The 17,031-nt window shown below is 39.9% G+C and overlaps 3 protein-coding genes across 3 annotated transcripts; all 3 read right to left on the bottom strand.

Moving 5' to 3' along the window:
* Positions 1–116: 116 nt before the first annotated feature.
* LOC137880994 (kelch-like protein 42) lies at positions 117–3,651 on the bottom strand. The gene is made up of 8 exons (XM_068722647.1): positions 3,083–3,651; positions 2,789–2,977; positions 2,503–2,687; positions 2,028–2,379; positions 1,752–1,897; positions 1,428–1,582; positions 1,126–1,283; positions 117–980 (listed from the first exon to the last, which is right to left on the bottom strand). The coding sequence occupies exons 1-8, from the start codon at positions 3,368–3,370 to the stop codon at positions 798–800; spliced, it is 1,656 nt and encodes a 551-aa protein (XP_068578748.1). The 5' UTR covers positions 3,371–3,651; the 3' UTR covers positions 117–797.
* A 1,344-nt stretch (positions 3,652–4,995) lies between these two features.
* On the bottom strand, positions 4,996–12,235 carry chkb (choline kinase beta). Its single transcript, XM_068723322.1, has 11 exons — positions 11,706–12,235; positions 11,217–11,325; positions 10,908–11,021; positions 10,267–10,400; positions 10,074–10,178; positions 8,748–8,806; positions 8,321–8,408; positions 8,064–8,172; positions 6,028–6,128; positions 5,859–5,940; positions 4,996–5,760 (listed from the first exon to the last, which is right to left on the bottom strand). Exons 1-11 carry the CDS (start codon positions 12,200–12,202, stop codon positions 5,689–5,691), a joined length of 1,470 nt encoding a protein of 489 aa, XP_068579423.1. The 5' UTR covers positions 12,203–12,235; the 3' UTR covers positions 4,996–5,688.
* An 846-nt stretch (positions 12,236–13,081) lies between these two features.
* On the bottom strand, positions 13,082–16,089 carry LOC137881033 (zona pellucida sperm-binding protein 4-like). The gene is made up of 8 exons (XM_068722715.1): positions 15,426–16,089; positions 15,141–15,325; positions 14,950–15,047; positions 14,561–14,718; positions 14,285–14,477; positions 13,998–14,184; positions 13,810–13,885; positions 13,082–13,539 (listed from the first exon to the last, which is right to left on the bottom strand). Exons 1-8 carry the CDS (start codon positions 16,087–16,089, stop codon positions 13,439–13,441), a joined length of 1,662 nt encoding a protein of 553 aa, XP_068578816.1. The 3' UTR covers positions 13,082–13,438.
* Positions 16,090–17,031: the final 942 nt, after the last annotated feature.

Genomic DNA, 17,031 nt, shown 5'->3' with positions numbered 1-17,031 from the left:
AAGTACTGAGAGTCCCAGCAGTATTTAACTGTGATAATACAAATTAAATGGTGGGATCAGAATTACAGCATACAAATCTCAGATTATTATCATCAGATTCAGGTGTTGTGATTTTGCCTCGATTACAGGTTAAAAAATGGGCTTAGAAGCATAAAAGAGAAGATAAAAAACTAAATGTGTTGTCTTAATCACGTGACATTTTTTGCAAACCAACAAGTTTAGGTTGTACCCTCACAACTTTAAAATCAAACAATAATGTAAATAGTAGAGGAGGAAACTTGTTATTAATGTGAACATCAAAGAAAAATATAAACAAAGGGAGACATCATACGCCAGTCTTAGATTAGGTCTTAAATGTCATGATTCCCTACATATACCCTTATTCATGAATTACCCTTATTAACCAAGAAAAATAATGATTTTGAATCTCTTATACAAGGGAGAAAAGAAGAGACTATACTTATACAGCACCAAGTCCATTTTCTTAAAAAGCAGTCTATTAAGCCTTCCAAAGTCCAAACTGAACCCTACAAACTATAACACAGTTATAATATACAATGAAGTCAGGTTCTGAAGTTGTCAAAATTCTTCAATTCTTTTTCTCGCTGTGCTTTAGGTATAAGTCTAACTGTAATCTGCCTTAAAACTTAAAACAAACAGACTGGGATTTTAAACAGATAATGATAATCCATATAGGGGAGTTTATCTTCTTATGTTTGAGGAAGACTTAAGCACTATAACATTCAGCCACAAAAACAATCACAAATTGTGCACAGTATAGGAAAAGAGCTATAACATTAAAAGTGAAGATAAAAGACAGCTTCATAGCGGGTGGAGATGGGTAGAGGAGGAAGAACTCTGAGGGAGAGGGTTTGGAGATCCATCCTTGCAACAGTGTTGTGCTCTATACTCGGCATCAGGACCTGTTTGCCTACAACTGCTCCCTGTCCTGCAAATGCCACTTTCTCAGCCCTGTGCACCTAAAAAGAATAAAACCCATTTTTATTTTAGTTAAAAATATTATGCATAAAAATGAAAGACCTCTTTGTGCTTCAGATACTCATAGCTCAGCTAAATGTGAGGAAGTAGCAATGTTTTTTTTTTATCAACATATCTCTTTCGCACCTGTCCCCATCTTTGTGACTGCACACAGAATGATGTCACCACATTCTCCGAGTTGTTCCCACCAATCACAAGCAGCCTGTCAGTGGCACCCAGGAAGTAAAGAGTAGGGAGGTCTGCATCTGCTCTGGTAAGGGTGGGAAGCAGTTCAGACCAGGAGTCTAATAGACAGAGAAAATATAGAAGCACCATTCATCATACGTCCTGATTAGTGTGTTAGAAAATAGTCAGTACAAGCTGTCTAGGCTGTAAAAAACAACAACCATATTCCTCTTGCCAAACATTGCTGTGCTCTTCTGCCTTACCTTGACTCGTGTTATACTGCAGCAGCAGTTTCTCTCCAGTCCGCTGGATGCTCCCCAACACATAGAGACAGTGTCCAAGGCTTGTGGCAAGGGGCACATCATGGCACAAAGAAATGGTGAACTGGAAGTCAGTGAGTGGCAGTGAGGAGACAAACCTAAGGCAGAGATTATTTTTTATTTTCAATAAAGTTATAATTCAGTCAATAATACACTAACAAATAATTAAAGGATTACTTTTCTGAAGGGATCACACATCAATTAGAAAATGTGTTTTCAGTGTCATCCCAAAAACCTGCCAGCTGAACTGATAAAGAGGACACAAACCTCCATGTGTCCTCCCATGGATCATAACATTCTACAGCTGTATAAAGAGATGTGCTGGAGTCTGGGGTCACCAGTGAATCCAAGTACCAGCCTCCCACAGCGTAAATACAGCCTTCACAGGCCACTGCACTGAAGTGCCTTCTGTGCTGTGGATGCAACAGATGGTGACAGTTTTCATTAGTGTTAAAGAAATGACTGCAGAAGGCCAGGCAACTTTTATTTTGGTTGAGACAGACTGGTCATCTGCTTGATTCACATGGTAGAAGACTGTCTCACCTTGATCAGAGGAGCTGTGGCGGCCCACGAATGAGTGAGGGGATTATACCTAAAGGAAGCCATCTTGAACTCCCAGCCTCTCTTAACAGGCTGGCGGTAGCCTCCTATTACATACAGGTAGTTATACAGGACCACTGCAGTGAAGCACCACTTATCAGCACTAAAAGGAAGCTCTGTAACTGGATACCAATCTCCGCTGTCCTCTGACCCTTTGAGGGTGAAGATATGTCGGGCACGTTCTGTTTCTGGGTCATTCCAAGAAGTCAGGTTCTCTTTCCTAAGGCTGCAGAGACGTCTGTCTCCTTGAATCCTCAGGTGGACAACTTCGTCCTTCTCTGCATCATTCAGACACCTGAGGGGTGAATCAGTTTTAGGGACAAGAAAGAAACATGAAGTCAATTCTGTCCTTGTAGCAAATCCTGATTACAGTCCAAAGATTTCATCTCATGTAATTGTACCGTTAAGCGCTGCATACTTGATAAGGTGAGGAAGCTCCAGCAGGTTTCTACTCAGGTAGGTGAACACTGTCGTCTTCAGCTCCACACAGCAGATCTCCTGAGCCAGACTCAGATAAGACAAACAGTTACCTGGGCTGAGTTTGTCTGCGAGGACGGACAAGCACCTTGAGAGGAAGGCCTCGGCCAGGAGATAGCTGCTGACCTCCAGAGTTTTGAAGGGGGGGGGGGGGGGGGGTGGTACGTTGGTTTTGGGGTGAATCACTACGCTGATGGAAATCATGCGATGTTGAATAGTGTGCATACCTGGATGTGTGTGCCCAACTCCTCCTGAGGGACTTTAAACTGATCAAGGAAGGAAAACTCAAGGAGATTGTGAAAGGCGGAGGAGGACACATGTTCCAGGTGGATGAGGCTCTCTGAGGTCTCTCTCATTCTGGACTGGGACAAGGCTCGGAAGTACTCACTGCACTCTGAGAGCCTCCCAAGATCCACCTTAAAAATGAATTAGCAAACCAAAGTTTTTGTAGCCTCCAGTTATTTTTTTTTTTTTTCATTAACTTGTACGGTTGGGAGATTTGTGTTTTGTTTTATACTTACATGGAATGCACATGTGCTGGTTTGGACTGTTACAGTGGTTTCGTCTCCATCTCCAGGGTGATATGTTCGAAGAGCCTCATTGGTTTTCCACTCTGAGTCTACTTTGCATGATCCTGTATCTGTGATATCTGGGGATGCTATATGACTTTTGACTGCTGGAAAAGCTCCCCAAAGCCTTGTAAGAATATTTTTCACCCACAAACCTATCCACTCTAATAGTATCATAACATGTTGCCTCAGAGGATTAACCACACTGACAGAGTGTTGTTTGGATCCAAGTTTCAACATTACAACAGTTTTTATACCGCGTGCATGTGTTATTTGTTAAAACTCCAACGGTCTAATGATGCAATGCACCTCTCACACAACCACTGCTCCAATCACACTTTCAGAATGGCACTGTAAGAGCTTGAAATAAGGGAAGACAAGTCCCCTGAAGAATTTCAAGCGGCCAATTCAATGGAAAGATCGAGGACGAACAAGCAGTTTACTCCATGTTTCACTGGCTCGTCTCCTGCTCCATGCTGCAGCTCTCACTCATGCTGATCGACTTTGTGAAACAGCTGAGACCAAAGATTTTAGACCACATGCCAACAGAAACAGTTCATTAAAGAAAATAGTGCAGTGAACAGCAGCATTAAATCTTCAATTTCAGAATTCCTGTTTGATCTGAGACGGATCCAGTCGATTGAAAAATGTCCCTTGATCTTCGAGCAGCATATTTTTTTTTCTGGTCTATTTTTGGCACATGGAGGTGGGGCATACAGTCAGCCCTCTGGGATGAAACAAACTCTGCTCTTGAAGTCACCATGGGCCAATCAAGTTAGCCGTTATGAGCGTAACTTCGATATATTTTTACGGAAGGATACATAGTAGTATATAAGAAAGACAGTACAGCAGTGATACAGGTTCTAAGCATACAAGTTTATTAGCTTTTAAATGACATGTCTGTTGTGCAAAGAGGACAGAAATAATACTGAGACGTGTTAACAGAATGAAACTGTACTGGACCGATGTTGCTTTAAAAATAACAAGCTAGTTGTTAGTGCCACACAGTTAATCTTCTACTTTCTTTTCATAAGTAAACTATATGTAAAACGCTCTAAATAAAAGAATCATAAAGGAAATATAAAAAGGAAATTTTAAAAAAAGGGATCAGAAAAAGTCCAGACCCCACTTCACACTAAAATAAGCTAAAAAGAAAGTCATAATGAGAATTTATTATAATATAGATCTTAATTCATTCTGGATATAATTTAAGCAATTCAAGTTGACTTGGTTACATGTAGGGCTGCAACTAACGATTATTTTAATAATCGATTAATCTGTCGATTATTTTTTCGATTAATCGATGGATCGGCGGGGAAAAGGCGAGTGAATAAAAACGTGTCTTTAGTCTTGCAAACTATTCCACCCCTGCTTTACTACTGTTATTAACGAGCTAACGCTAACTTGTCATGCTTGTCAAGCAGGATAACGAGTAAACAGCAGCACCAGGAGAGCTACTGGAGGGACGTTACGTTCCTCACTTCACAACGGAACAACAGTAGGATTCTGTAGTGACTAACCTGCTGTTGAACTCCCTTCCTCCTCCTCAAGGACTCCAACATGTTTACGTTTTAGGTGCTGAATCATCACCGTGGTGCTCCCGTGCCGTGCCATGTCGCTTTTGCACATCTTGCAATTAACACACCTTTTCGATTTATTTAGTGTGAAATGCTCCCACACCTTGGATGATTTAGGTCGTACTGATTTCTCTGCCTCCGCCGTGTGTTTCAGAACAACGTCACGGATCTCCGATGGTCTTTCCTCTACCTCCGCTCTGCTCTGCGCTCAACTCAACTTTTTTTTTTTATACTCAAACATCTCCGCGACTTATTGAGTGGCGTAATAATCGCGCGACACAGCGAATCGATAATGAAATTCGTTGCCAACGCTTTTAATAATCGATTTGATCGATTCATTGTTGCAGCCATAGTTACATGCATATGCACAGACGGACATTTTAGTTAACCAAATACAATAGGTAAGAATGACAAATGACAAAATCAAAAACACAAGCTGATATGGGCAGACAGTTAAAAGGTGCAGTTAATAGATCCAATAATTGTGACTTAAATGCCTTATAGTTTGTAACTGTTCTCTTAAATTTACATTATTGTTGACTATGGTGATACTGTATTAAATAGCCCTTGTGCAATAATTTGCTGAATGTGGGTAAGCTTTTAACTTAACTTTATTGGACCTTGAACAGAAAAACAGAATGAACATCAGAAGAAAGATGTGAGGTAGAATGACAAAAAACACAAAAGCAAAGAGAAACACAAAAACCTACCACACGGAATATGATTGGTTTAGTACACCAAAATGACTAGAACAGTAAAATTTACAGTCTGAAGTTTAAAGACAGGATTTGTCTCTCAAATGATTAACAACAACATTCACTGCTAAAGAGCTATACCTGATCTAACAAAATGTCCCACTATGGGGAGAGTTGCTTCAATAAAAGGCATTTTGTTCAAATCTAAATAGCCATCCTTCATCCAACATTGCTTGTCATAAGCAGAGCTTTCAACAACTGAAAAAAAATAGACATTACATTCACATTAACATGGTGGAAATCCGGAGAAGAGCTTTTTTTGCTTGGAGTAGGCATCAAAACGACACATGGCATAGTCCTGCAAAACAATATGGTTTACCATGAGGCAAGGTTTACTAAAAACATCTGGTGTATTGAAATAAATGTAGTATGTTGCTGATGATAGAATCTCCTTACCATGTATCCAAACTCAATCTTGGATATCTTTGCTTGAATGATGGACCACAGCCCCCAGAGAAAATGTGATGCTAATGCGTACCTACAAATCAGAACAAAAATGATAGAGACATAACAAAATCAGGGTTCTGGTGATTCTGTTGTAAATCATTGGAACACCATGTGTTACCTGTTAGCTTCAATTATCATGTCCTCTTCGATCTGTGTCTGGTCCATGGTAATGTCAGAGTGTCTTCTCTGCTCTGCCAAATAACCTCTGATAAAATGAAGCTGAAAGAAAAAGCAAAATGATTTGCAACATTTTATAAATGTAGTAAGTTATCATCTGTTGATGATTTATTACATCCTCATTTGTTTAATCCCTTTCTATTGCCCTACACAACAATATTTCATATTATAATAATATTGAGTTTGGTTATCTTTAGACGGTAGTGACATTAGTTTCCGCCATTGGGGGGAAAAAAGCTCCAGTATCTAATTTACAAAACAATTGCTTAAGAAAGAGAAATTATGATTTAAATAATGGATATAGCCCTCTCTTGAACTCAACATTGCGTTACCATGTTTTACCACTAGATGGCACTGTGTGGTCAGAGCACTGAATCTGAGTATCACAGGGAAACGTGAGTGGGAAATGGAAAATCAACTCTACAATCAAACAGTATTTATCAGAGTGACACAAACAATAGGGAACATTTGTATGCTGTATTAACAGGCAAAATCGTTGATGCTGCATGACTAATTATTAAGGAAGAATCCCTGATCTAATGCATTTAATGCTTCCAATTAAAGTAATAACAGGTTTTGTGTTCCATCAAAAGGCTAACCACCAATAAATATTTAAAATGTTTTCGAATCTTCCAAATCTTTAGCACACACTTTTAGAATAAACTAAATTAATCAAAATATGGTCATGCAGACACCTTCTGTACTGGGAACTACCATAGAGGTGGTCTTGAGTCCTTTGCCAGATCTCTCTGATTGTGGACAGATTTTGTCACCCCGATAGCATCGCAACCGTGTAAGAAACTGTCACGAAACGTCTTTACAGGTTTGTATTTGAGATCAATACAAAAGGCAGAGTTTGGAGATGGGTGGGGTCCGAGTATTGGCGCTGGAAGTAGGGGGTTGGAAGTGGGGGAAGGGGCCGCTAGAAAGGTGGACTGTCTTTGTTTGCTGTAAGGCAGGAGTGTCAAACTCATTTTCACTCTGGGCCACATCAGCATCATGGTTGCCCTCAGAGGGCCGGTTGTAACTGTAAGACTGTATAACTGTAACTACTCCCCAACATATTGTTAAATAACTGTCTCTGCATTTGATTATTGTTTATTCAAGTGTAAAAATATCATACATGCAGTTATATAAATGTAAAATTATATTTAAGCACATTTCTGTTATTATAACAGAAATTCTTTTAATTTAGGGTTAAGAAACCCACATTACTCTATCAAAGGTCAAACTTTTAAAGAAAATAACAAACCTCATCAAACACAAGTTATTACATTCACTTTGTTCAAAGCTATTGTTGTCACCTCTCTGCATCACTAATGTTCCTCCCTGCATGCAGCTACATCCAAGAGCTCCTCCCTGACGGTGAAGTCGGCCTTCAGCCTCTTATAAACACTGATAGATACTCTGTGTCCGTGTTGTCTGTGCTCTCATCAACAGCTAATGCTCATCTCTTCGGCTAGCTGTGTTGTTAGATTAGCTGCTAGTTCCTGAACTCGGTCTACGATTGTGTTTCTTCACAAACTGACATTTTTAAAAGTCTGTATCTGGTTGGAGCACACCTGCTCACATACCTTTTAGCATGCACTGCTTCAAAAATGTACCCATTTACCCATAGATTTCATCTGTTGTAAAGCCACGTTTAAAGTAGTCTTCAATATAGTCACAATCCATTTCTATGTCAAATGTAGGGTAACCTAAGCCAAAGAGCTGCTTCTAATTTCTACTTTCTATCTCATAATTATGACTTTCTATCTCATAATTTCGACCATGGGGATACTTTTACTATCAAATCTAACTTTGCGCATATATATATATATATATGCATAAATATATATATATATATATATATATATATATATATATATATATATATATATATATATATATTATTTTATTTTATTTTTTTGCCACATAAAATGACGTTGCGGGCGGGCCTTGAGTTTGACACCTGTGCTGTAGGGGGTTTGGACTGACCTGCTGCTCTCTGGTGGGATAGTTCTCCGGTATGGCTTTGTAGAAGGGCCACTGGTTATAGGTGTAGTCATACATCCACTCACAGAAATGGTTTCCAAAGTCAAAACCCCTACACATAACAAAATATTACAGTATTTATATTAGTGCCATATTTATCTAGAATTGGTGCTCAAACCACTAGTTTCTAAACAAAAGATATCAATGTGGTTGATATACAACTCATTTGAAATGCTAAAATCTAAGAGTTTACACTTTACCTGTAATTGTAACTGCTGTACTCAAAGTCGATGAGCATGAGTTTATCTGTTGAGTTGTGGTCCTCGCCATGCAGCATCAGAATGTTACCTGCAGCGGAAAAACAAGGAGGTGGGAAAACCTCCATCATCATCATCCACACCATCTTATTTGACCTACCGTGTGGTTTAGACTAGCGGATAGTTTAGCCTAAAATTCAAAACCATTTCTGTTCTACTGACAAATATCTGAACTATTCAGACTGGTCACACCACATGATGCATGTGAATGTGAGCCGTTTCTATTAATACCTACACCCCAGCCTTCTTTGACTTCTGTTATATACTGCTCTCCTAAGCAATGCATCAGTAAAGTCAGAGGGCTGATCAATCAACCCAAATTAGAGGTGTGACGATACAAGAGGAATGACAGGACAGGAGATGTTTTTACCTTCCTGGACGTCATTGTGGCAGAACACCACTGGTGATGGAGTCGCTGCCAGCAACGCACTGTTGTGGAGACAACAGCCAGATGAACAGAGTCGGTGATGACAGAAAGATATTGTCAGTGTTGCATTCACAGGTCATTATTACTGGTTTATGAGAAATTAGGCCAAAATAAAAGCTGTCCAAGATTCCAGGACATCTTCACATTTATATCTGTGTAGCTACTACGACCTAGGCCATACTAACTACAGAGAGGCAATGACACCCAAACATGTCACGTTATCTAAAACTGGGGGGTGGCAAAAAATCTAAATTCTTGTGTAAGCAAAAGAAAAGAATCAGATATGTCTTTAGATGACTGCTGCAATTAGCCAGGGGATTTCCATGCAGTGGCTGTTACATACCTACAAGATAACAAATGTTCTCATAGATAACACTGACAACAAACACCGGGCGGATGTTCTGTTGGCTGCCGAGGTCAGACTGCCTGGAGGACTGAAGTCGTGGAGGCACTGGGACAAAGGTCAGTCATTAGACTGAAACCAGAAATGCAGCATCTCTTTTACCCTAAATCATTTTTTTGCGTGCAAAAAATCTCAAACTATAACACTTACAGCCTTATTCATGTAGCATATATATTTTAAAATAAAAATACAGAATGTTTAAGTCCCAATAGGTACGTTTCATGCTTCAAGCTGACATTTAGTTTGAATACGGCACACGTTAGATGAATAGAAATTAATATAGCCAAGCATATGCTAAATAATAGGGCACCCAATTTGCTGTCTCACATTGGTTTTCAGAATCAGGTTCTCAGGGTTACTTTAAAGTCTCATTGGAAAATGTCTACAAACACATTCAACATGTAACTGTTTAATTTCCCGCCCCTGTTCCTTTCATCACCTGGGACATGACGATAAATCAAACATTTGTTTGTTTGTTTTTGGTGGCCTTCCAACGCCAGTAGTTGAAGAGGCTAAACTGCCACCCTGTCTAAAGTCTAGATGGAAATTTGTGTGAATACACAAAATATAAACAGTAAGAACAGCATCAACAGTGTGTAACTGACAGTATGCAACATGACCAAACATCTTGTTGACACTAGTCATTGCTTCTATGTAGTTTTGAAACTGACTGGAAAACACTTCAGAGGGTTTTGTCTCTCACTGACACTGGTAGGTACAGAAAAGAGGGGAGAGGGGATGCTAGAGGTTTCATCCTACAGTCTGTCCTTAACTGTACCTACCACAACTTTAGGGCTTTACTTATACCATATGTACAAAGTCACTCCATCCAATATACAGCATCTGTGAACTGTGCCCCAACTCACCGGAGGCTCTCCAGCTCAGCAGGTAGGTCCAACTTCATCAGCTTCTTGTACTTCTTCACATGTGCTTCACGCAGAAAAGTGAGGGACATCACTTGATCCAAGTATCTGATGAAGGGAAAAAAACAGTATGTTTAATCATTAAAAAACAGGCAGTTTTAGTGAAAGAAATAAAGTGATTTCAGGTTGTCCTTACTTGTTAATGGTCCCAAAGAGCCACTTAGGCTCTTTGTTAAAGGGCATGCTCATTTCATGGAAACGTGCCAACTTGGTGGCAATCTCAGTTGAAATGGCTGGATTTGACAGTTGATCCGTGCGCATGCGAGTATTCTGTAAAAACAGAGAAATACAGATTATACAAATGCTTCCTCTTCATTAGGAACTAGATCAAGTAAATACACTAGGCCCTTTAAATCGACACACGTGATGGCGTTACATAGGCAACTAAAGAGTTTGTAAAATAAAATAATCCTTTATTAGTCCCGCAGTGGGAAAATTTACATAGTAAAAATAAGATAAAAACAATAGTAATAAAAGTAATAAACAGTAAAGAATATTAAATAAGTAAAAAAATCCACAATAACTAAAATACAACTATAACTAAAAATATTACATATACAGACAGAATAATTGTTGTATTGTGAACGTATTTCTAAAGATGCTTTTGTAATCAAAGTACAACAAATGTATTCAATAGAATCTGCACATTGTAGTTCAACCCTTAATGTTGAATGCTTAGTTTATACAATGCAAAATATAACAATTTTAATGTTATGAAAGTCAAGGATATGTGTCACTATGTCTCCACACATAAAACAGTTAGGTGTGCATTCATACCGGAAGGTACTGTTCTAAGCGTCCTTCAGGGAAGATGCCGTAAAGGTTTGGTCCCAGAGTTCGTTCTGCCAGGATTGCAAACATCACGCTCTCCAACACCAGGGAGTCCACTCCCTACATCACAGGAAGACAGTCAGTCACAGTTTGATGCTCTTTCAGTTCATACGTCCATGTGAAGGAAAATTACACTGCTACGATAGATTGACTACAATGGCGGTACACAGATTTTCTCCCCATGATAATGAAACATGTATTCACACACATTCATGGTCAAATAACTTACTGAGGACCCCTACTAGACAGACCAACCTGTAAGATGGCACCGTAGACTCTGAGGAGCACCTGGTGAGGTTCCTCTCCCACACAGTGTACATGATCAGGCAAACTACACAGGTACAGCAGATTACTCAGTCCACCGCTGCGAAAGAAAAACACCAGTGTTATCCCATCAGAGCAAAGTAAATCCAACCCCACAGAACAGCAGTAGATCGTTCGCAGTGTGACTGACCATTTGCATGACTTATTTAGCCCTGCCACACTACTATGAGTACACTACTCTTACAACTCATATATATTTATACTACTGTCCATGTATATATCCCACCCATAGTGTGTGTTCATATCTATACAACTTCAAGTATTTACATGCTACACATGTAAATACTTTTCCTACTGCATATATCTTAGTGCATTCATATCAAACTGTTCTTAATGTAGATAGCCTTTCTTAGCTTATGTATATCCACCCTACTGATGAGGCAAAGAAGTAGGCCTACAGCTGCAATTGACATTATTTACCTGACGATGCTGATTTGAAAATCACCCTCTTTGATGGTCTTCCAGGACCCGGACAGAAAGTCTCGGCACCAGGTAAACGCCCTGCCCCTGGTGTCCCGGTCGACCTCCTCAGTCCTCCCATCTCTGAACGCCTCTGCCTCCGAGTCGTCATCACAGTTTGCTGCAAACAGGGGACTCGGGGTCCTCAAGTTTCTCTCGTTGACTTGGAGCGTACTTACCGCTCGTGTCTTCTCCGCCGGAGGACCCACAACTTCTGTTGTGACAGTCGGGATGTTGCTGAAAAGGCCCGGCCCTTGAGTCTCTGCTGTACCGCCGCAATTGCTGGTGGTGGTTACATTTCGACTCGACTGCATCGTGAGTTCCCGGGCGAAAAGTAAAGGAAGGCCGGTGTGAAATGCCGGTCTGAACCAGCATAAGGGACTCGCTGACAACCGCCGTTCACTGGTTAGGCTACTTAGCCGGAGAAGCGAAACATAGTGGCATGTTTTGAGCCTCATGGGACGAGGTTTACGACAGACGACTCTTCCTATTCGCACGCGCAGTAACAAGTGATTTGCACTCAGTGTTCGATGTCCAATCACAGTTTGATTCCGCGTTCGATTGTTAAGCTCATTGGCCGTTGCGAGGTGGTGACTTTGTACGTCAGCTTCCCGGTATGCTGAAGGTTTCTGGGAAATGAAGTGTTTTTGGCGTAGATACATCCTTGTGGTTTCATAGAAAATGTAATGAATCATTATGTTTTTGGTACAACCATGGGTATGTGAGTAATATTATAGATTACATTATAGGCTATGATAGTCTACTGAGAGATGTGGTTTTACAGTAAAGGCTGGATCATTGCAAGTTTTTTAGGTTTTGAGTTGGATTATTAATAAACTCATATAGACCTGCCGTTTTAAAAACAGATGGGAAAGGTAATTTAACTAAATCATTTTTATTAAAATTAGTAAAAAAAAAATGTTTTAAAAAATCTTTAATTTTGTTCTTGTAATCACAGTGTAATCCCTTAAATTAATTCCAACAGCCCTGACCCCAACGTTGGGAACCATTGTTGGACCACCTATTATGTCAATTCTTCTTTTCTTTATATTTATTCATATTATAGTGAATTATTGTCTTAAAATGTGCTATACGTTTATATTTTAATTCAAAACTGTATTAATACATAAATACAAACAACTGTTTGTTTCATTCTTTGTGATTTTTAACTGCATTATAGGCCTAACTGCTTTAAGGTGTAGCATCAGTGGCAAAGGCATTGAAGAACACTGGCATTGTCCTTTAAAGACTTTGAAAACACACAGGATATATACAAGTTCTATATTCCAATCAATCACAAATTGCTTTAAGTTAATGTTTTATTATCTTAATGCAAGATGTAACTAGTTTATTCAGAAATTTTAATTGACAACACTACATGATGGAAAGCTTTTTGACAGCCACTAAATTGTCTCTTTATTTTGGTTCCTTCACATTACTGTCAGAACACAACGCAGCATCTTATCTGATCTTCTGGATGTCAAGAAGTTCATGCTGAAGCATAGTCATATGTATTTTCTATCATAATATTATTAGCTTTTAGGCTACCTCTGTGAAGTAAAAAATGGATCTGAATGACATGGTATAAGACCAGACCACATAATTCAGCAACTTAGAGATTTATTTGACACTCAATCACTGTTTAGTAAGCTTCTGGAACAGAGATTTCATGATAACATTCTGTTTGCATGCTATTACTGAATACTGCTTGGGTTGATGAGGACAAGCTCCTTACTGCTAACCAAGGTGGTCTCAGCTCTGGAGCCTCCGTGGCCTGAAGCAGCAACGTCTCTCCCTGTGTACAATACATGGCAATGGTCAGTTGCTGTCAGACTTGAGGTTAAGACACAAGATGATGCACATAATTTACCCTTTAGGTGAGAATATGTTCAGCTAAGAGTTTTTCCTGATTTTTATACCACAAACCGTGTTGTTCCTGTAAAACACTTGAAAAGCATAATCTATTTAGCTCCCCATATTCATTTTAGTCAAAAACAAGGGCAATAGACTTCAGACTAACACCATATTAATGGTGTATCATCAAAGTATATACCGTACTACTTACTCTTTCTGAAGCACCTGGGTTCACAATTATTTCCAAGAGAGGGTTGGCACACAGCTGTGTCACAGTGGATATACACCTGGTAAAAAACAAATGTATTATTTCAAAATAATGAAATAAGGTGATATTAAAAATAATATAAAAACTAAACTAAGCTAAAAACTTTTTTCTTAGATAGCTGGATCCTATACCTTTTCATGGAGAGGAACCATGACCTCTGGATCTGCAGGCGTTTTCTTGCTTTTTGGACTGTTAGCTACAGAAGCTACAAATGTGAACATCTTGAAAACAAAACGTCTGTGGTGGGTTGGGAACAAGATATCTGAGGAATGCACAGGGATCAAGGCAGTCTGGTAACGGTCATCATGGTATGGGCAGCTGTGGCAAGAAGAGAGAGTGTAGAATAGGGACTGAGTATAACATAAAAAAAATCTACAATAAATCACTATTTTCAAGTAAAATAGTCAGTAACTCTTACCCGTCAATCAGCAAGTCCCACTGAGGAAGACTATGAGCGTAGGGGTTAGAAGTTGCCCAGCATCTCCCAAGAGTCAAGACAAGGTTGGGATCAGTCCTCTCCAGCATTCGAACCTCAACGTACACAGGATCCCTGAGCACCTTTGTGACGGGGTAGTCAGAATCCACGTAAAAGGAGTTGTAGGCCACCTCCTCTGCTCAAGCAGAAAGAATAGGTGCTGACACACTCACAGCAAAATTAAACAAACTGCACAAAATGTATCTCCTTCACACTAACCTTCCACACAACCCTTCATTGTACACTGTCCGTTGCCCAGCCTCAGCTCCACACGCAGAGGTCCAGGAGCTGCAACTGAGGGTGGTGGAGGAACAAGGCCAACCTCAACGACCAGAGCCTCAACTGAGGTGCCAACATATCTACACTGGAAAAGCAGCCTGAGACAAGGAATGAGGTCTATGTCAGTCAGTCAGAAAACCATTGGAGTTTGTCTTGTAAAATGTCACAATTAACTAACCCTAACCCATTGTAGTGACTTCAAGGTCAGTTTACTGTATCCTCTGGATACCACTGAATTGTCTGAAAACTTAAAGTCTTAGCTGAGCAGTAGAAGTAGCAATATTTTATGTTGTGACCACTCAGTGTTAAAGAAAGAAAGAAAAACATACTCATATTGGCTGTCCCTGGTAATTATTCCGTAGGGTCCCATAGCGACTTCATATGAGGAGGACATCCTGTTCTCATAGATTAGAACCCCAGCCTCATCCTACAGTAAATTGATAGTGTTTTAATCTTTATAACTACCGGAAAGAAATTAATACCAATCAAATTGAACAGTCAAATGAGTTGCAACCCTTACCATCTTGAGAGTGCCACAGGCAGTGACAGGGAACTGGTATATGACAAAGGCTGAAGTGGTGCCAACAGGACTGCAGTTTGGATCATTTCCAAGGAAAGAAATTGAGTCTAAGTCGAGGTTGGGTAGTGTGGCGTCTCTGGCCACCACCACAATAATTTGGGCGTCCTTGGTGCACTGAAGAGTCACTGAGAACAACAAATTAATTTGAACGCAATGATGAGTGCTCATGCTATTTGCTCTTTGTAGATATCTATGTAATTTTGAAAGGAATAGAAAAATGCTTACCAGCTTTGCCATAATAGCAACTGCGTCCATCAAAGCAGCAGTTTAGAGAATCACAAACTAAAGCAGTGGTGTCAGGAGCTCCACACTGTATCTTGTACTGCTCAGGCACTTCACAAGTGTGAAATGTTTCTGTTGGATGCTTCTGAGTCCCCTGAGGTTTCTGGGTCCATGGTTTCTGTGGAAGCACCTGAGGTTTCTGGGTCCACGGATACTGTGGAAACACCTGAGGTTTCTGGGTCCACGGATACTGTGGAAGCACCTGAGGTTTCTGGGTCCACGGATACTGTGGAAGCACCTGAGGTTTCTGGGTCCATGGATACTGTGGACGCACCTGAGGTTTCTGGGTCCACGGATACTGTGGAAGCACCTGAGGTTTCTGGGTCCACGGATACTGTGGAAGCACCTGAGGTTTCTGGGTCCACGGATACTGTGGAAGCACCTGAGGTTTCTGGGTCCATGGATACTGTGGACGCACCTGAGGTTTCTGGGTCCACGGATTCTGTGGACCCACCTGAGGTTTCTGGGGCCACGGATAATGCAGACCCACCTGAGGTTTCTGGGTCCACGGATTCTGTGGCTTAGGCTTCTGGGGATACTGAGCATCAACCAGACAGCCAAGCATGGCAACTGCCAGAAGACAACCACAAATCAACTTCATTGCCATGGCTTCACAGCACACTAAACACCAGATGCTGTGAAAAATATGATGTGAATTCGCTGACTTTTATAAGGTATTGGTCATGTTGACTTGTTGATGACCCGCACCCTATTTGCCACCCTCAACTGCCAATCAAATGCTCCAGTTACTGTTTGGCCTGTGGTGACACAAGGAAGAGATTGGAGGTAATGCCAAAAAAAAGTGAGAACAGAGAACAAATTACAGGAATTTCAGAGATATTGCATTAAAAGATTATAACAGGACACATAATTGTAAACTTCTTATTGCATAGACATTAATATTTATTGATTAGTATGTAATACATGCTTGCTACAAAGAGCTTGCAGATTGTTGTTGATCCTGAATGAAAGAAATTCCAGCTTGTTTATGCAATTTCCAAACAAGAACCTTCACTGGGTCTGTATGACCTACAATGTGCAGGTCACGCTGTATTTGTGCAGCAGGACAAAACAAATACCTCTTCTTTTCACTAGGTGTACTTACCATTGCTGAAAATGTAGACCTTGACGAGAAAATCAAATTGAATCGACAAGTATTCAGAATAATTTAGATTAGCATTAGCAATTGTCCAATTTAAAGAATAAGTAAAGTGGTTGGAGTAAGCAGTCTGTGAGTATATGGCAAGTCTTTCCATGTTGAATAGTATAATATCAGAAAATAATATATTCATGACTTTAGATCTAACTCAAACTAAATAGAAGTTGACGTAGTATTACGATGACCATTATTGAAAGTTACATTCTTGGTCTTTCTTACTATCTTTCAGAGGATTTTTTTGACATAATCTGGATGTGTGATGTAAAACACAGTATTCACACATTTACTTGTTTTAAGTTGAAATGTGACTATGGCAACCATAGTAACATGAAACATGAATTATTGTCTCTTCACACAACAATGGGGTAGAGACAATAAAATATATATATA

This window comes from Cebidichthys violaceus, unplaced genomic scaffold (assembly GCF_023349555.1).
Source record: "Cebidichthys violaceus isolate CVI_PGR_0920_01 unplaced genomic scaffold, fCebVio1.0.p SCAF_3, whole genome shotgun sequence".
NCBI lineage: Eukaryota > Metazoa > Chordata > Actinopteri > Perciformes > Stichaeidae > Cebidichthys > Cebidichthys violaceus.
The sequence above is the reverse complement of the archived record's forward strand: the minus strand, read 5'-3'. Positions and strand labels throughout refer to the sequence as shown.

Bases quoted from the DNA above. Each gene is read 5' to 3' on its own strand.
- LOC137881033 (XM_068722715.1), bottom strand. From the start codon at position 16,089: ATGGCAATGAAGTTGATTTGTGGTTGTCTTCTGGCAGTTGCCATGCTT. The intron at 15,048-15,140 runs GTAAGGGTTGCA...AATTTACTGTAG, and splicing joins CCTGTGGCACTCTCAAGATG to GATGAGGCTGGGGTTCTAAT. The intron at 14,719-14,949 runs GTATGTTTTTCT...TCCTTGTCTCAG, and splicing joins ACCAGGGACAGCCAATATGA to GCTGCTTTTCCAGTGTAGAT.
- LOC137880994 (XM_068722647.1), bottom strand. From the start codon at position 3,370: ATGTTGAAACTTGGATCCAAACAACACTCTGTCAGTGTGGTTAATCCT. The intron at 2,688-2,788 runs GTATGCACACTA...AAAACTCTGGAG, and splicing joins AGTTGGGCACACACATCCAG to GTCAGCAGCTATCTCCTGGC. The intron at 1,284-1,427 runs GTAAGGCAGAAG...TCTGTCTATTAG, and splicing joins GCAGTATAACACGAGTCAAG to ACTCCTGGTCTGAACTGCTT.
- chkb (XM_068723322.1), bottom strand. From the start codon at position 12,202: ATGAGGCTCAAAACATGCCACTATGTTTCGCTTCTCCGGCTAAGTAGC. The intron at 11,022-11,216 runs GTTGGTCTGTCT...CCTGTGATGTAG, and splicing joins TCTACGGTGCCATCTTACAG to GGAGTGGACTCCCTGGTGTT. The intron at 6,129-8,063 runs GTCAGTCCAAAC...TTTTTCTTTCAG, and splicing joins ATCCCACCAGAGAGCAGCAG to CTTCATTTTATCAGAGGTTA.